Below are 20,040 nucleotides of genomic sequence, written 5' to 3'. Positions count from 1 at the left end.
CCCACCCGTCCGCCCGGCACGGGAGCCCGAGCCCTGCTGCGGGCAGGGGCAGCCGCGTCCCGGGCCGCGCTGTCCGGCAGGGCCGCGGTACCGCGGCGTGCCGGGCGGCCGCAGTGCCGGACAACGCGGCGGCCATAAAATAATGCTCCGGTAGGTCAGAGCGGAGAGGACGCAGGGACAGGACTGCTGTAGGGCCAGGTGTGCCTGCGGGTCCGCCACAGCCCCCGCGGCCAGGGCTCCGCGCCCCCGGCACAAACACGGTCACTTCGGCTGCTTGGCCCCAGCCATCCTCACCGGAGGGTGAGGGAATTTACAGGGTAGTTTCTCATCTTGAAATTTAAAGCCTGTTCAGGAGCTCGTGACACATGGGCTTCTAAGCAATTAAAGTATGCATCAAAATAGGTATTTAGATGCTGTGAATGAAGTTAGAAAGGAAAATCAGATTGTGGCTTCTCAGTCAGCCAAGGAGAGGCAGTGTCATACTCCCAATACAGAAAGATGGACCACATCCTGTCTTGGGAGACACTGATACTATGCAATAATGCAGTGGGGATTATACAGGGGAGAAAATCTTGTTCTCCAGTATTTTCAAGGCTGTCTTACCCCCTCCAAGCCAGGAAACAAGGACAGTACTGCAACTAGAGTGAGAAGGGAGGGTTGGATAGAAGTTGCAAGTGCTCTCAAGTTGGTACCCCTGACCAGTGCCACAAAGCCACACATATGTGACCCACATGTGGCTGTTCTCATTACTGTTTGCAGTTGTCATGGGGTTTTCAAGCCTCCTTTAGTGGCAACAGGTTCTGAAAGTTTTTTCCTAAATTTGGGTGCCTGGCCTATGCTACTTTGTCTTGGATGCACTGCTGGTTGGCAGCCTTGCATGTCCAGCCATCACTGGTGCACAGAGCCACCTCTCTGAAAGATGCAGGTAGACTAACTCTTCCCAGTTAGGGCTGGCCCTGGACATATCCATTCCACTTCTGAGAGTCAGGAGGTAGGCTGCCTTTCTGTAGCAATGCCACGTAGTCCTGATTTGCTGTGCATCTTGCCTCTTCTTTCCTATGTTTTAGTCCTTTCTCTTGTCTTAGCACCCAACTAAGCAGTGACAATACTGGAAAGGGAGGCAAGGCACTGACACAAAACCAGGCCATCACACAAAAAAGCTAAAATACACAGAACTTGTATCATCTTGTTTACCTCAATTCAGGGAACTCTGGTAAGACTCTGGTAAGGCACTAGGATGTTAAAACTTATCTTTAATTTGGAAGTATGAAACTATATCCCTTCAATGTTTCCCAGGAGAACAGGTTGTTCTCCCGGGAAACACGTACAGCCTGTTCAGGAATTTGGACTGCAACAGGAACCATGAACATTGGCAATATCAAGGTATGCATGCCTTGAAGTTTACTTTGGCTGTCCTGGCCAAACACTAAGCTAACTTAGACAATGGTGTCAGAGGGTAGTCATAGGAAGAATGATCAACTATTAGCTGGATCCTTCTTCCAGCTCTCCCACAGCCATTCTCCTAACCCTTCACCAGGAGCAAGCCATCCTTGAAACAAGCAAAGGCAGCTTCTCAATACCATTAACCAGTCTTGCCTATCTGTCTCCCACACCTCATACACAGGGCTAGCCATTGTTCTAGAAGATGGATCTGAGATCCTGAAATCCCCAAACCAAACACAGCTTACCGTTAGTCCTGATTCAAACAAGAGAGGAGAGAAATGCCAATTGCACAATAGCAGAGAGGAGGGTTCCTTCTGCCAAGCTGAGACAGAAATGCCAAACATTTCTATTTTCTTGCCAAACAGCTCTTGGACAATGTCAAACAGCAGTTACTAAAATGCTAGCAGGCATATTTGGAGGAACCATTGAAACTGGCAAGAGAATCTCAGTGATTCATTCTTGGAGAACTGAATTTGAACAACCTAGAATTGGAAGGGCAAGACTAAGAGAACTGGAGCAGCACCATGAGATGCCTTGTCAGAAATAATATGAGCCTGCAAAGAGTCTATATAGGAGAAGAAGGAGTTGAGAGTGATGACAACTGAGTGATCTACAAGAAAGCAGTATGCAGTGGTGGCACAGCTAGAGCTCAGATGTCTTCCTCCCTTTGAATCAAATGCAGCCTTCTGAGGCCTCAGTGCATTATATCTTTCTGGCTCATTTCTCACATCACCCCATCCAGATACTTGCATTATGTCTGGTAATGACTTGTAATTGTGCCTTGAAGAGGTGTGCAAGCAGCACTACGTGGCTGGCCCCGCTGGGTGAGATAAAAGCTACCCCTCCCTACTCTCATTTCTTCACCCATGTTGTGTGCTGCGAAGCTCAGCATATCTGAAAATAGTTGTACTTACCTGGTCTCAGTAAAAAGCTGAGAGTTTTTTCCAGTATCCTGCATTATTTGCACTGTCTTTTGACAGCAAAATAGCCATTGTTTTCCTGATTATTTTTCTTTGTTCAACATATATGTTTCGATTTGCATATTTGGAAATACGGGAAGCTGATGGGCCTAATGAAGGATGGATTTGTGAAAGGGTTATCCTCATGTATGGAACTTCAGAGGATGAATTGTCAAGGAAGAGGGGCAGGCAACAGGAACCACAGAAAGTAGAGACCAGGAGCAAGAGAAACAATGTATAAGCGTATTACTTTCAAATCAGCAAGAACATACAGGTAAGCAGAAAGTAGCTGGGTAGTTTACATAAAACATTCTGCCAGAGCATCTCTCAGAATTTGGCCCTCCTGGTTCCCACGGGCAAATGAACAAGGCATTGCAGGCACTGATTCTATCTCAGCTTCCTACTCCCAGACTTCAGCCATCTGCTCCCCCTTACACTCACAAATTTAGTGCACAACACAGCAGTAAAACAAGATCCTGATATGGAGGCTATTTTCAACTCACTCTATGAAGTCTCCATTCTGGCAGTCAAACTATGATGAAAACAGCAATGTAGACTACTGTAGGAACAAAGCCATGAGATGCATTCAAAATCAGGTAGTAACAGGGATAGAATGATGAATCTACTGATTTTGGCACACTAAAAGAAATGTGCTGCCCACTGCCAAACTAAAACTATGAAGACAACTGATTAAAGAGCAGAGGATGGTAATATTCCTTCTACCAAAACCCTTTACAATGGAGGAGGGTGGAAGTTGAGCAAAAGTTACTATACATTCTCTACATCCATAATCTGAAAGTAGTGTGTGTTGGGCATTTTGTAAAGCAACAGGCAGGTGTCACATTCCACATGACAGTGCTAGCTTTCAACTTTTCTACCTCAGTAGGCAATGGTAAAGTAGGAGTTATGTTGGTGATCTAACTTGCCAAATAATGAATGAGCTTGTTTGCAGACACCCAAGAACATTACTTTTCCCATTCTCAAGTTCTTTTTCTGCTGATGTTCTTTTCATCTTTGCTGCATAAGTCATGTCACTAGGCATTGTATTGCTGACATCCAGGTACTCTGTGGAGTGGAAATTGTTCATCTGCAATTCATGCAGTTTCATCAGATCTGAAAAATGACCTAGAAATGGGACAAATCCTCCTAATGTAACTCCTTTTCTGCCTGCTCCCTCTTTTCTTGCATGCAGTTCATAATAAGTAGATAATGCTATTCTAAGAAGGAATCTGCAGGAAACTCTGCGGCAAATTTTGATACCAAAGAACCATTTGTAAGAGGTCTTCAAAATGGTCTGAAAATGGCACCTAGGAAGAGGAAAGGAAAGATTATTAAATATCCTTGTAGCATCAAGGTAAGAGAGGCCTTTGGGCAGCAACACTGGGATTTTTGGAAAAGGAAATCTAGTTTTGGAAAAAGAAGTCAAGTCCTTAAAAAAGTTGCCTGCAAGCATTCCTAGAATTCAGCTGGGCTGGCATCTCACAAAGCTCTGGAGAATTGAAAAGCACTTTGGGACACTAGGCAGCAAGCCTGTGAATTGGCTGGCACAAAGACTATATTGTGTACTTACGTTAATTTTACTGATATTTACTCATGTAATCACCACTGAACCAAATTGATACTGCCAGGTTTTCTGTCAATGTGCAGATCTGAACAATCTGTAATTGTCAGAACTCACAGAAAAAATATGGCTCAGTGGAAACAAGAAACTCCAGTGAAATTGTCAGAGGATCTGTGGAGGATCGTTTGAGCTCCTGGAGCATCAACACAGCAACAGACTTTTGGCATCAATTAGCCACAGTCTAGGGAAAATGACCACAAAGGATTGCTGCAATTCTGCCAGACCACAGCTGCCCAGTGAAGTTTTCCAAACTATGAAATGGATGAAGGAAATCTGAAGTTGAGTGGATGACAAGGATTATTTTACACTTAACTAGAATAATGACTAGTAATTTGGAGTAACTATGAAATGCAAGCAGGCCAGTTGGGATGCTTATAAGGTCAGGCTTGCAAAAAGCAATTTTAAAATAGAGGATTAAGTCCTGAGCCACTAAATTGTTAATGATAACGCTCACTGGTAAAGATACACTCTCTGAATTAGGCTGAAATGGTTCTTTAGTATTAAAATAGTATGTTCTCAGTAATCACATAAGTTAATAGTCCACTAAATTTGATTGATAATTATCCAGTCTGTATTGGGAACATTATTTTGCAATTGTTTTGGCCAATCTCCTCTAAAAATGTGGTCTAAGTGAACCAACACTGCTATAACCTTAAAAAATTGGTTTTTCTCTGGAGCAGAAATCAAAATAGCAGCTGCTCAACTGTGGTGGCTTTCTTGCAAAGAAAAGATGAGAAACAGAGTGAACTGCTTCATAAGCAACTGTAGTTCACATAAGCTATCTGCAGCCATAAATTTACCAGCAGCTAACGTTGCTATATTCATCTGAAAACTGCTGCCACTTGGGAAAAACACATCTCATGTCACCCTCTATGTTCAGAGCCATTTCAGCATTTAGTCTCAAAATGCTCTGAACATGAGTCAGAGCCCTCAACTGTTACAGTTCTCAGAGACTTGAAATAAAAATGAATCCCTCTTCATTTCCAAGTGAATGCCTAACAGAAGAAGCTGAATCTGATAGACAAACCACAAGTTAAAATGCAAGCAAGCAGATTTGATATTACATGCAGAAGTGAGAAGAGAAAATGAAAACAAGATCCCAAAGGATTTTTAAAAACACTTAACTAGATATAACTAAGAATCAGCAATGAATTAAAATTTTCTGGTCATGAACTGAAAATTATTCTGATCTGAAATGGATATATCCAGTTTGCAGTTAGTATTAAGCACTTAGTATATGACTGAAATTTAAGAGTACCATCCATCAAAAAGCCAAGGCATTATTTACTAATAAAAAAGATATAACAAGAAGAGAAGACATTTCATGTGTCACTGAGGAGGTGTATCAAAAGGCATAACTCTGCCAGTCAGCACTTGAAGATCAGTATTCTATCACATAATATATGGCAGCATCTCTCTATGGACTACAGAGAACTAAATCACATTGTTGGGAAAAAAATCGGATCCGTTGTCTCTGAAAGTGATACTCTGGTTTCTGTAGTACATTCAACCATACTTTTTACTTTGGATAGTAGAGCATGAGTACTGACAAGTGTACAAGAAATGACTGCTGTCTCAGCTGGGCAAGATCTCTATAGACATAATGCTAGGGTTTTCACTTGTGCACATTCACTTTTGAGCAAATTTTGTTTGACGATGTGGTATGATGCAGCTGGATGTTTGCTGTAGTATGTCACACCTTTTGAAGAGGAGCTGTAAACCCTACAAGTGGTGTAATGTAAGAAAGAAAATTAGACTTTACAGAACTTGACAATACTGTCTGGTCAGGAAAAAAGGATTCTTCTGTAGTATACCCTCAGCAAGTTTGCAGACAACACTAAGCTGAGTGGTGTGAACAACACACTGGAGGGAAGGGATGTCATCCTGAGTGACCTTGAGAGACTTGCGAGGTGGGCCTGTGTGAACCTCATGAAATTCAACAAGGCCAAGTGCAAGGTCCTGCACATGAGTTAAGGCAACCCCAAGGACAAATACAGGCTATGAGGAGAATGGGTTGAGAGCAGCCCTGCTGAGAAGGACTTGGAAGTGCTGGTGGATGAGAGGCTGGACATGATCCAGCAATGTGCACTTGCAGCCCAGAAAGCCAGCTGTATCCTGGGTTGCCTCAAAAGCGTGGTCTGTAGGTCAAGGGACATGATTCATCCCCTCAGCTGTGCTCCTGTGAGACCCCACGTGGAGTACTGTATCCAGCTTTAGGTCCTGCAACATAAGAAGGACATGGACCTCTTGGAATGAGTCCACAGGAGAGCCACAAAGATGATCAGAAGGATGGAGCACCTCTCCTATGAGGAACAGCTGAGAGCTGGGGCTCTGGGAGACTTTATTGTGCCCTTCCAGTACCTAAAAGGGTACAAGAAGGCTGGAGAGACTTTTAACAATGGGTTTATTAGGATTAAAATTTTTTACGGTGAGGGTGGTGAGGCACTGGAACAGGTTGCCCAGAGAAGCTGTGGCTGCTACATCCCTGGAAGTGATCAAGGCCAGGTTGAATAGATCCCCTGAGTAACCTGGCCTAGTGGAAGGTGTCACCCATGGCAGGGGGTTGGAAGTAGGTGATCTTTAAGGTACTTTCCAACCCAAATCATTATGTAATTCAATTCAACTCACACTTCACAGTTCATAAATTTTGCAAAAACACCACACAGATTGAGGGAAACCTTTTGGGTGTTTGAAAGTATGGATTTACATGTTTGGTGTTTAAACAGGTTCTTGTGGTTACCTTTTGTTAAGCTACTAAGGTAATCATTAGACATAGACGACATCTCTAAAACTGAAGGTAAATACTGAAAAAAAAAGGATGGAAAGATTGGAAGCTGAAGCTGTATTATAGCAGAAGTCCAACTCCTTCACAGAGAAAATACTGAGGTAGCCAGTCCTTTCACAATGGTGCCCAGTGACAGGACAAGAGCTAAACATAAGAAACCACTTCTTTTTTCTGATGCTAACTGATGATGAACATTGGCAGTGGTTGCCCAGAAGGGCTGTGGTATCTCATATCCATAGAGATATTCAAATGGACATGGTCCTGGTAAGGCAATTTGCTCTGGCTGACCCCGCTTTGACAGGAAGGGTGGTCTAGAGCTCTCAAGAGGCCCCTTCCAACCTTGACCTGCTGTGATTCTGTGACACTGTGCCACTCAAGAGGGAACCCAGGAGTCGATACACCTGCAAAGCACTTTCACTGCAATTTCTGTGGGAGTAAAATTATTTTGAATATGTGATATTAAGATACAGGGGTAGTATGACACCTATAAATACGTCTGCTGGGAGGGTTAATACCTTTTATGTCCGCTCTGTGTTTGGGGAAGGGACCGACAGCATAATATTACAGTATTCCTAGGAGTAATGCCTTAAGTTTTAGCTTCTGTATTTTTCAGATTCTGTGCTGCTTTAGTGTGTAACTCTGAGCTTCATACTAAGTGTTAGCAAGTTCTCTTTGCAGGGTAGGTAGACAAAACAATCCTTTTCCAGCTTGTCCAAGGACAACTGTTACCAGCTCCAGGCCTAAAAAGTGTAAACAAAGGGGGACTGAAGAGAGAAAATAAGGAGGGTGGAGCTTCATAACCTAAAGCCATAAGTGGACAATTAACTCCAATATGCAAATGGACCAGAATTTTTAAAAATGAGAGACCTCGTGACCAGTCGTCCATTTTTGTGACCATTTTGGATTCATCTTTGGTGTAGCCCTGGCTGGGCTCTTAAACTGCCCAAGGTGTATCCATTAAGGTCTTTTAATAAATACCTACTTTATTCTTTAACTCTGTCTAGTCTCTCTTCTAGGTCAGCCTTCTCAAGGCATCATTAAGGGTTAGAATCTGCAAAATCAAGAGGCAATCATATAGCATGACTGAATACTTCCCAGTATGACTAAGCCCTGTGTGGGGAAAGAAAGATACAGTCTAGAATATTGCCTTTAAAAGCTTGTTCCAATTCATCATGTGATCTGTTTGCACTGTCAGAAAGATGGGAAAGCTGTAACAGGGAATTTTATGAGATGGATTATACTTCAATGGAACTGCTATAATTGCTACCCTTTGTTTGAGAAAAATGTTCAAGACAAGAAACTCCTTACATCTAAACTAGATCTTCCACCTAAACAAAGGCATATGCTATTACTGAAAAGACAGACACACAGAATAGTAGGGATTTTCTAGATACTGCTTTGTGAAACATTGCATGCCTGGCAGAAATCCACAGACCAGAGAAATAGCTTGTATCTGCTGTGTTCAGGGAAACTGTACATTACTCAGTACAGGACACTATTTGAGGCTTGTTTGTTTAACCTGACTTTATCCTCAATGTTCTCTAATAACTTGTCAGGTGCCGTGTTCTTGCTAGCCATGTGGACAAACTGAAGACAACCAGGTTAGGAAAACAACAAATCAGATTGTCCTGGCTTCCATTCCTGAATTGATCCTTACTGGTTTCTATGATTTGAAATCCTGTTCAATTAACTTTTTTACAGAACCGTGGTGCAAACACTGACTAGCGATTTAGATGTAAGGCTTTAACTCTAAATTATTATTCTACTGTAGTAAGATTAATAGAAAAACTTGGGGATTCTTTCCTAATACAAAACTGTTCTAGTCTCCAAAATGCAGCTATTTTAGGATGGTATCAACATATCTACATCAATAGAGCCTGATAAATTACCCATCTGTCACAGCTGAGCTTTTTCTAGATGATCTCTGACAAACTTCACTATTTTGTAAATTTTTGTTGTAGACAGTTCCAAAAGGCTTCCATCAGTTGTGGATTTGGTGCCCATCATAACAGATTAGACTGTAGTTTAGCAAAATGGCCATCATTAGAAGTAAGTTCAAATTCTAGATACAATTTTTGAAAAACCTCAGAATCAGAAATTGCTGGATCAAGCAACAATAACTGAATTCAAGAGCTCCAGATTGCATTGTTATTATTAGTCCTACCTTTCAGGATCCCTGAAAAGTCCTGTGCTTTACAAAACAGAGAGACCATTGGAGGAATTCTTAACAATTGATATGCAAAGTATACTGGAATATATTGTCTCTATGGTTTGGCTTGTAGTAGTTTTCTGATTTTACATACTCTTGTATTATACTGTGGTTACTCATACATCTTTAATGCATATTCTCTTATAGCTGGAAACTTTTTTGAGGTGGGACCACCTCATAAAACTACTCATAAGACTATTGCCTGCAGGAGCATAATCCATCTCTGCAGCAGCCTGCATTGATTGCTCTGTGTCTCAAATTATGTACATTAAGAGGAAAGGTGTCCACTCTTTTCTCCTGAGAAGACACAGGAGTGAAGCAGATCAGTTTGCAGCACAAACTCCCTGAACAAGTGTTGCACATCTGCTCAAAGGAAAGTACAGAAAGCCAGGTGGAACCACCCCAGAGACACAAATTTGATATATATATGCTGGCAGTTGGACCTCTTTATACAGTGAGCTTCCCAGCACTAAGCTTATTTACATTGTTAGGAATATGAAAATATTTTAGCAATAAAGACCACTACCAAAGAAAGTGGGTTTATTTTTCATTTATTTTGGATTCCTGTATTCATTCAATTACTCCTTCACTATTTTTTTCTGCTCCAGTTCTAATTCCAAATTCAAATATCCTAATGAGAGGCTCTAACTCCATCCTCCAAACAATCACTTCAAAATATCAATGCCATTTTACCTTCTCTCTTACTTAATGTCTGCATTTAGGCACTTCCCTGGCTACCACAACACTGAACAACAAATTAAAGCTTCTAGCTAAAAGGTCTGATATACTTCAGTCCTGATGACTTTTATAAATGAAGGCTTTACTGAGTATCAGTCTGGATCTGATTTTAGCCCCTATAGTCATTAAAATAGCAGCAAATGTTATTCAGTCACAAATCCTACCATGAGGAGAAGATAATGTCCAGTTGGCCAGGAAAAGCTGTCCAGCTGGCCTTTTAAGGCAGCTCTAACTCCCTTTTGTACCTTTCTATGAAAGAAAGATCACAATATTTAATTAAAGTTACACAGATTTGATAACATACTAAAAGTTATTACATTAAGAGATGATAACACAAAATACTTAAAATGGTACAAATTCTTCACTCAAGGTAGTAAATGCTTTTTGAGTGGACAACAATATACCAGCAACATAGCATGGTGACTAAGTTGTTTATAACATTGGTTAAATCCTCTCTTCCCTTATAACTCTAATATTCATAAAACTACTAATAAAGCCATGTTAGGTTGTGAAATCTATTTCTGTATTCACAGCTTACTTTCATTTTGAAAGGATCCTCAGAAAGACTGCTATCTTCTTTTTGTAACAGGAAGAAAGGAGCACACTTTATAAGAAGTGCTTCTAATTCCCTGTAATCAACTTGTCAGTCTTTGGCTGCCCAATTTTCAAGGTAGATGCCTGATCATTAAGAATATTCATCAACTTGGGAGCTCCTGCAAAATTACAAGAACTATTTCACAGCTGAACCTAATTTTTCCCCCCTCTTTTTTTTTTGTTTCTTCATAAACACACAAGAATTGGCCCGTGGACCTCAAGGTGTATGTACCCTCAGCTGAAAATCACTCCTCCACAAAAAAGTGGAAACTTAAAACCCCAGTAATTTTGCTAACAGACTCAAAAGCATTGGGTGTCTTTGTATCTATGTTTTCCTACGAGAAACATCATGTTCAGATATAACATTAACTTAGAAGATATTGGCAGACCAATATCAAATTAATGAAAAGTCCAGGGTGTCCTGTCAATTTCTAAGAACAGCCCTTAACAAGTGAAGGACAATAGGGTGTTATTAAATTACAAAATAATTCTGCCCATTCATTATTTAATGAAAACTTTTCTATGCTATAGATTGATGTCTGATGTAACTCCATTAATTCAGATTAATTGCACCATATGAATTCAACCTGAGTGACTTCACATCACTCTAATATTTAGTTAGAACCCTTACTGCCTTTTAATGCACATACATTTCATCTGCTAACAACATGAAAAGTATTATTTGGTAAGCACAGGCATCTCGAGTGAATACCTCCTCTCTCTTCCTGAACACCGAACAATTTCTGTTTTACTGGTTTTGGCATTTCTGCCTACAGAACTCCTACAAGTTCTTCATCAACACCTTTACAGGTAAGGCTGGACAAAGGAAAGCCTCCCAACAGAGGGATCTGTCTCAGCCGAGCGAGGCAAACTGCCCTGCTCCACCCAGGAGAGGGCACTCTTACACCTGGCCACGCAACCGGACATGGACACCTATAGGAGGAACAGGAAAGTTAAGATAACATCTTAAAACTCGGCCAACTTGCACGACCAGTTAGTTATTTTTATGATAACGCTAATCACAGGTAAGTTGAATCATCCAGATGCTGCCACAACAGGAACGCAATATGACAGACAATAAACGTGTGGGCTCAATTTATTCTTAGTCTCTGAAATGTGCTGAATGATATGCACATAAATTTCTGCATTTCTCTGGTAAAAGCTGGGATCATAGAAAGAGAGCTGTAAGTGTACCTTCCGTGGAAAACGAAGGTTAAATTTAAAAATAACCTAGTAATATGAATATTAGTTGTTACCTTTTTAAAAGAATATAAAGCACTATTATAAATAAGCATGCAAACATTTAAATACAAAGTGCATATAAACTAGTACTAATACAGCCTGTAAGTTAATCCTTATATGGATATCTCATGAAATAAATAAAATAAGAATTTAAAATGCTACAGGTTCAACCCCTATTTCTGAAGGGATGGAAATCTATATACATATCTCTTGAGACAGCTTTCCTCTCCAATAAGTAATCCTCCAGCAACAAAGAGAGAAGATCAAGCCTGACATTTTTGATTTTTCTAAACTAAAGAAGCCGAGATGAAGAGGAGGTAGTTTTGTTATGCAAGACATAAAACAGTAAAAGAGAAATAGAATGCTGCATACTGCAAAGTTAATGTTTCAAAAATCCCATTTTCCTCTAATCACAGGGGACTATCTCAATAATTCCAAATTTTCTCTGAGTAATTCTACTATAAAAGTGTTATATTGATATGAAAATAATAACATTCGGAAAATGTGGAAATGAGAAAAAGATCACCAAGAACCTTGGAGAACGGAAAGCACTTAGTGCTGTCACAGGCACGTGGGAGTCCCCGGGCCGCACACTGGGGCTGGGGCATCCACAGTCTGAGAGAGAGGAACCCTGCACATGCGGCTACATCGGGTGTACAGCGAGCCCGTTGTGCACACACTCTGCAGGAGCCATAGCCACTTTTGCATGAAAATGTGGGGAACTGTTTCCTACACACAGGTTGCATGACAGACAGTACTTCCCACATGACGTGGGAAACGCCAGTGTTTAGGATGTTTGGTTATCCCAGCATTGGCTAATGAATATTGTTAGCCTTTCCATATTGAGAGGCCTTATAACCACTGACCCTACCAATGCTCCTCCTGCAATAACCTTACATAGTTTGAACTTCAACTAGGTCTCCTTCTCCCACTTCCAGAAACCTTTCAAAACAATATGCCAGTCATATAAACAATGCATAGATACTCAGAATTGTATCTCTCACTCTATTAGTTGTGATCAACACCAACAAACAGGTAAAAGCATAAACTAATCTGCAGCCAGTTTGTAAAAGCTGCTATTGAAAGAGTTGTTCAGTATGAGACTATCATGTATGGATTTTTCTAAGGGCAAAAGACTAATCAGAACTTAATCCAGGGCTTTATTATCACTATACCATAAAATACATTAGGGAGTCATACATGGAAATCCCTGAAATCACACAAAGAGGCTATGTTCTCAATTTTTGTCTAAGCATTATCTTTTTTAACAAAGCAAAAATAGAACAACAAACAAACAAACCCAGCTTCCCAAAAAAACCCAAACCAAACCCCAAAACACCTTTTGAAAATCTATGGTCCTGTTCTACGCTAAAACCCTGTAGAATCTTCTGTAAAATAGTATAGGAGTATAAAAAAGTATAGGAGGTATAAAATGATACTTCCAGCTTGCTGATTATGTAAGGTACTGATTTTTATGTAGATTTTGATCCTGGCAAAACTCACCACTATTCTGTTCTACAAGCCAAAAAGCCTTTCCATATCTGTCTTTCAGCAAAGAGAAAATTAACACAGTATTATGGTGAATATGAAACAGTTGTGAGGTAAGTGAAAAATGCCTACTTAAGGACAAGGGAAAGGAATGGGGTATACCAAGGAAAAGGGATAGAGTAATTCATATTAATTTCATTTTTGCAGCAACAGACTCTGACATTTGTAATCCAAATGAGCACGTGAAAATGAACCTAGGTACAAACCAGACAAAATCATTGCCCTTTACCATGGCTGTTACTGGATGTTCACTACCTATAACATAAAAGCATACTCACAGGAACACAAAGGATTTTGACACTTAATAAAGGTCATGTTTTCCATTCCATTCAGAGGAAAATCTGAATATTGGAAGCTTACCTTCTTTCTGTGAGCTGTCTGAAAAGACATGAAGGATTTAACCAGGAGATTTTATGTATTACCTTTATTATTTTTGTCTATAGTAGTCATAGTTGTTCAGCACACTACAAACCTAACTTTCATCTAAGAGGCAAAAAAGAGTTATCATCCTTTCTGTATTGGTGACAAACAAGGACACAGAAAAGCCATGGCCTACCTCTTCAAAAGGAATTTAAGACATATCAGTGGAACTCAGTTGTCTAAATTATTCTGAAAATTAAGGTTCAATATCACACTATTAAGTCATTAAAAAGAAACCTGGCGTACTGCAAAATGGTCCTTTTCATAAAGGTATTGAAAACCTCAGCTGAAAAACTGGATTGTATGATACATTTTTAAAGTTTTCATCTGAAAAAAAAATTGTTGAACAGATGCACATGGTATAACATTTTTATAGAAAAATGAGCTTTTTCCAGTCAAACTACATGGGAAGATTAAACACATTAAAAGAACTGTATGCATCTGTATATAGTTGACAGATTTTAAAAAATTCTTGATTTTTTTGTTGCTTGTATTTTCTTTATAGTGTATATAATAGCCAAAATGCTGTGTATACTAATGGAGGTGAAAGAAGAGCACTTGCAGATAACAGCCCTACCAGAAGTTGACTCTTGTTGAGATAAATGTCCGTGTTGTACGTTGTCCTGCACTGCACTGTTGAAAGGGGGCCGGCCCTATAAAATGTTCCTGTAAGCCTCAACCTCTTGAAAGCCTCTAGTTCCTGAATAAACAACAGTTCAAAATGTTCTCCTCTGAAAATCTATGCTCTTTGATAACATACCTTACTTTATACACCTCAGGTTAGAAGTTATGGTTGCTGTTTCCCTATTTCAGATTTCAGAACAGAAGCAGCATCGTGGGTGCCCACGTTTGCTTCTGCAATAAAATGTCCATTAGATAGGGCTGACCTTTGCCGTTTACTCTACTTTTAAAACATTGTAGCAGAATCTGTGAAAAGAAGCAGTTCCTTTCACTGTCCCCATTAAGTAACCTGTTTCTGGGCCTGCAAATTCCCTGGTCCCGCGTGAGGAGGCACCAGTGTCTCCAGAGGGAGGGGGAAAGGGGAGGAGGAGCAGGTCTGGGCGAGAGACGTGTAAGGAATAACATTTTTCTCTGCCGAGCATAATGGGGGGGAAAAAATAGATGAGAACCGCTGTTATGGGCCCGGGTGAGCAGATTCTCAAGTTACGTGAGAGCCCCCTAGTTCTTTTTGCTCGGGGGCTTCACCAGAAGACATACCAGCTGCTCCTCGAGCCAGCTGTTTCCTCAGCGACACCTCAGACACTTCTTCCGCTACTGCGGAGCCGGCCCAGCCTTCCCACGGGTGCTCCTTGAGCCGTTCGCCGGCCCGGTGCCTCAGGGCTCACTCCGCTGCCGGTACAGGGCCGGGCGGGAGCCATGACGACACAACGGCCTCAGCTGTGCCCCGGGGCCCGCCCGCGGCGGAGCTCTGCCTGAGGGGGTGCCTCCTCACGCTCTCGCCACGGGCCCGCCCGGCCCGTGACGGGGCGAGCGGCTCGGGCAGGTGTCTCCCGGGACGGGCGGGTGGGCGGCCGGCGGGGCGAACCCCTGCGCCTCCACAGGTGGGCAGCGCACCCTTCCTTCGGGGTCACCGGGAAGGAGGCGGCCCACAGCCACACGCCGCAGCCGCCCCACCGGCAGCGTCCAGCCACGGCCCCCCCGGCCCCGCCGCCGCCCCGGTGCCGCTCCGGCCGCACTCCTGCGGCCCCTCCTGAGGAGCGGCGGCCGCCCTTTCGCGCATGCTCGGCGCGGGCGCCATTTTGGTAGGGCCGGGAGTTCTCCAGCGGAGCGGCGGCGGAGCTCGCTGGGCCCGGCGCGGAGGGGGCGAGGAGTGCCCGCTGCGGAGATGGCCAACATCGCGGTGCAGAGGATCAAGCGGGAGTTCAAGGAGGTGCTGAAGAGCGAAGAGGTCAGAGCCTCTCCCCCCTCCCCTGCGCGCCGCCGCCACCACCCTTCCCCGTGTGAGCGTGGGCAGCAGTGGACGGTGCGGGTGCCCCGCCGGCCTTCGTGGGGACCCCGCACCCCCCTCGGCCCCACCTCCCCGTGCTGGAGGTGGGCCCGTCCCACGGCATCTGGGAGGGGAATAGCGATTCCTGGGGAGACGGGGCCCGCCAGCCGTTGGGAGGAGGAGGAGGGGGCCGCAGGAAGCGCGGCGGCAGGGCCCGAAGAGGCTGGGCGGGCCGGCCCCCGGCGAGGGCTCCCGGCGGTCGGTGCTCGGGAGCGCCGCCAGGCCGGAGGCCGCGGAGCGGGGCGGGCGGGGCCGGGCGGCCTCCGCGGGGACCCCCGGCACGCGCCCTCCCGCGTCCGCCCGTGCGGCGCCGGGAGGGTCGGATGAAGCGGACTGGGGAGGGTGAGGTGGGGGTGCGTGATCCCACACATCCCCTTCAGCTGACCCCAGAAGGTGCAGGGTGCGGGTTTAAGGTTTGCTGGTTTTTAGCGGTTGCTATTAAACCTCCATTTAGCTTCGCGGTGTACAGAACTTCCTTTATCCCACTGCAGGCTTGCTCACCTTCAGAAGGATGCTTTTAAAGCCTCACTCATTTCAGTCATGTTACCTCGTTTCCTGATCAGTATGTTCAGAGGTATGTGGTGGTCAGTAAGAAAGGCTGACTACTTTCAGGGCAGCAGTAAAGAAGTTCTGATCACTTTGGGGGGAATATATAGCAGTGCTTGCAGGGTTGCATCAATACAGCTTTTGCTGTGTCTGTGTCTGAGTTGGTGGACGTCAGCCAGATAGGTTTTAATGGTTGTGTCGTCATTGTCGTCCTACTTGGGATGATGTTGCAGGTTAGATCCTTGTGAAATATTAATGTGAATATGTAACTCTTGAAGCTGGTGTTTCAGAAATCTGGACATATTCACAGAGAAAAAATTGAGAGGATAATTTTTGAAAGGTACTAATGGCTTGAGGAAAACACGTTTGGGGTAGCAGTAGTTGATGTACTTTTAAATTGTGTGCTAACAACATTGTTGCTATGCATCATGAAGTAGCCCCTAAAAAATGGAAGGGCCTTGTTTTATAGCTGCCTTTAGAGCCCAGGCTGATTTTGCCAAGCTATTGCATAGCAAATACAGAATTGCATGGAGACCAAGAGAAATTTCTAGGTGGATACCTTTGTAGCAATGCTAGAAAATGTAGACCTCACACCCCATATAACCAGCTGATACTGTGGAAACAAGTCTGTTTGGAAGTGCTTTCTAAAGGCTTCAAAACCCTTTCCCTTTGCTTTATGTAGAGAAAAAAAAGCCAAAAAACCCTTAACTTACATAGCTTTTGGGGGAGGTGAATGGTAAATTTTCTTACTGTAAAGGTTGGATCCAGTGTGCACATTTTTGACTATTTCTGTTTGTTTAGTCTGCAGGACACGGTTAGAATTTTGGAAATTGATATTATTATAAGAGAGCCTTTGAGCTGCCTAAAGCTAGCCAGAAAAAAGGTCATAATTCTTATGAAGTTCAATTTAATGGAATTTCAAAATCATAGTACAGCAGACTCTTGATATTTCTTTTTCTTCTGCCATTAGCAGGCTACATAAGTGTCATGATATATTAGTATGTATAAAATTGCTGTTTAAAGACTACACTAACTCCCATATCTTTAATGCAGAATTTCAGCATTACTCAATGGTTATCAAAGTTGCAAGCAAAGTTTTTTTGTGAATGTTGATACATTCCAGGGCAGTCAAACTATGGTGTCATTATCACTGGGTGTGAAAACATGTGGAGTGGGATGATGAATGAAGGTCCAAATAAATACTACAAATCACAAAACAAAACAAAAAAAAAGGTGCTTTCTTACTATTTACTAAAATTATTAAACATGGTTTCTTCAAAAATAAATAAATCTTTTTAATGAATGGCAATGCAAAATTTGTTGTTTAGAAGTTTGCAAGTCCCTCTCTGAAAGCAAAGTGGCTCACATTATCTTTTCTTAAATTATTCCTGATTTAATGCTTTGACTACCTGAAGAGCAGCTCCCCCCTCCCCTTTTCCCTGTAGATGTAATAGGAGCACAAATGCCTGGGAAGGCGATAGGCTCACAGGGAGAAAAGTACATAGGAAAAGTACATAGTTCTCTGTCTTCTTCACCTTTATGCTGAAATAGAGTGGTGGAACCAGAAATGGTTTTGAAAGGGAGCAGCTGGATGACAGTTAATTCCTTCTGCATTTGAAGAATGTGTTGGAAGTGCTAAACACACTGTAAAGTGTGTTTATCCTTGCTATGGATAAGGATCTATCAATCCTTGCTACTCAGGACTAAATATGCTTTTCATATTACTTAGCACTTCCTTTTTCCTTGAATGCAAGTTCTGGGAAATAGCTAAAATGTGTAATACTACCTTGCTCTCTGGTTTACAGATGAGAGATGAAGAATCTTCCATATTTCTAAGTTGAGTCTGGGACTTCTTGAGTGTTTTGCAAAAGTATTAAAGCCTTTTCATGCTTGAGGAAGAGAAAAGTGCTTCTGCTCTGCTTGCTTTATTATTTGCAGTTTTGTTGTAAACACGACATTACATTAAGAAGTAGGGTATTATTAATTTAAGAGAGATACCTGTAACTTTGCATCTCTTATATATTTGAATTAGATAAAACTAACTGAAGTTTCTTTGTCAGGAGTGCTCTCTAAAGAATGATTTTTAAACTTCCTACTTTTGTGTGTGGAGAAAGATTTACAGTTCTAAGATAGGTGAGGTATTGTGCATCTGTAACAAAGATAAAGTTGTTAAGTTAGCCTAGGTAGTAACTTTACTGGTTAAATATGTGTAGGCAAGGGATCAGATGTACCACTTTATCTCTCTCTTTGTTCTGTCATTTTATTAATCTGTTTTCTTGTTGGTTTTATGGGCTGAAATGCTAAAGCTACAAAATGTATGTTGAACAAAAGTATGAAGCTGCAGCATGATGGAGAAACCAATGAAGAGGTGGAAGGAGAACAGTATCCCAGTTTTACTAAGAAGGAGAAAGTTTTAGTGAAGGTTAGCTGATAGTATTTTTAGATTAAGTTACTAGAATGCTGCAGTGGGTAGCCAAATCCTTACCTGCTCTCTGTTTATAAGTTGCTATCTTATGAGAGGGAGAACTTGCCTGTCATTTAATAATGAATAGAAACATATTGAAGGATCTTGTGGTTACTTAAAGACTGATGCTGAGGCGTGTTGTAATTGATCAGGTGTGTTAAACATTGTGTGACTTGTTTTTTGTAATTTAATAAAGCATCAGTGTTTACTTTGAAGAAATTATACTATGCTAGCAGTGAAGGATTCAATGTTTGATTGGCCATCCACTTTTTTTTATCATGTGGAAATACAAGGTATTCTCTACTAATTGATACCTTTTGCAGTGAAAACTCTAATCTGATATTGAAGGTGACACATTGAGAAACATAGCTTCCTTCTAGCAAGAAGAGAATTGCTGGTATATCTACCACGAAGTGTTCTTCTCTTACAAATGTGAAGAGACGTTTCTGGCAGGTAAATCCAGGTAGAGCTGAGAGTAAATTTAACTCAGCTGCAGTTATGGACTATTGCATTAATGTGGTTACAACAGAGTATGAGTATTTTCATGAGCTGATACCTGAAGTAGCAGTGTAAATTTGCAGCTTGCTTGATCCCAAAACAGCATTCAAGCAAAGATACTGGATTAACAACAAAAACTTCAAGTACTCGATTTCCAAGAAGGAAATGAGTTTGTTTTGAAGTCTGCTATGTTTCAATGATTTGCAGGTGAAAGGGAAGGGAAAAATAGCTGTAGTCTGCCATACCTTTCTTGGACTTGTAAAGACCCAGTGAGTAGTTCTCATGTTGGCTTTTATCATTGCCTTTAGTGGTCTTGTTATTTATGTCAGTATATAGCAAGATACTGAGTAACATCTCTGAAAATATTTTTGCTGTTTGGAAAAGCCATAGATACTTAATCTTCAGGCTCATAAAAATTCATTGCTTTAGTTTGTTTATGTTTGGGCAGTCTTGGGTGCTAAATACTGAATCCACTAATGTAGAAACTTCTGGTTTTAATTGTATTTTAGTGTTAGTAGGATTCTTGTTTTTCTTCCTATTTATCATGTAGAAGCAATATAGGTATTTATAAGAATGAAATTTCTTCTGTTATGGTTCCTCAGCAACATACATGTTTTAAACAGTATCCATTTTACGGTGGTACATGTGCTTAACCTTTGAATTGTAAGAGTAGTCACATTGAAGTCAGTAGAAGTTTAGTGAGTGCAGTGGGATTGTCGTCCTGGTTTAATCCCAGTGCTGTGCAGCTGCTCAATCAGATGCCCCACTCCTCCCCACAGGGGTCTAGGAAGAACTAGAAAAAAGATAAAACCCGCGAGTTAAGATAAGAGCGGTTCAATAATTTGAATAAAGTAAAATATGGTAAAAATAATGGAAAGGGAGGTTACAAAAAGAGAGAGAAGAATGAAACTGGAGGAAGACAAGGAATGCCCAGTGCAATTGCTCACCACCTGTTCATCTGTTCC

At 41.9% G+C, this 20,040-nt stretch overlaps 1 protein-coding gene across 3 annotated transcripts in view; it reads left to right on the top strand.

Moving 5' to 3' along the window:
* The first annotated feature begins 14,943 nt into the window (after positions 1 to 14,943).
* Positions 14,944 to 20,040, top strand: part of UBE2K (ubiquitin conjugating enzyme E2 K) — a 38,680-nt gene continuing 33,583 nt past the window's right edge. Inside the window, exons 1-2 of one of the 3 annotated variants that reach the window (XM_041403171.1) lie at positions 14,944 to 15,468; positions 16,059 to 16,141. Coding sequence is in view for 1 of the 3 variants with exons in the window: in XM_041403170.1 (XP_041259104.1) it covers positions 15,406 to 15,468 (63 nt within the window). In the remaining 2 variants the exon portion in view is untranslated. The remainder of the gene's footprint in view (positions 15,469 to 16,058; positions 16,142 to 20,040) is intronic. The other 2 variants (XM_041403172.1, XM_041403170.1) reach the window with 2 other exon arrangements.

The sequence above is a fragment of the Onychostruthus taczanowskii genome, unplaced genomic scaffold (genome assembly GCF_017590055.1).
Source record: "Onychostruthus taczanowskii isolate IOZ18803 unplaced genomic scaffold, ASM1759005v1 scaffold2, whole genome shotgun sequence".
NCBI lineage: Eukaryota > Metazoa > Chordata > Aves > Passeriformes > Passeridae > Onychostruthus > Onychostruthus taczanowskii.
This window is presented reverse-complemented; position numbering and strand designations above follow the sequence as displayed.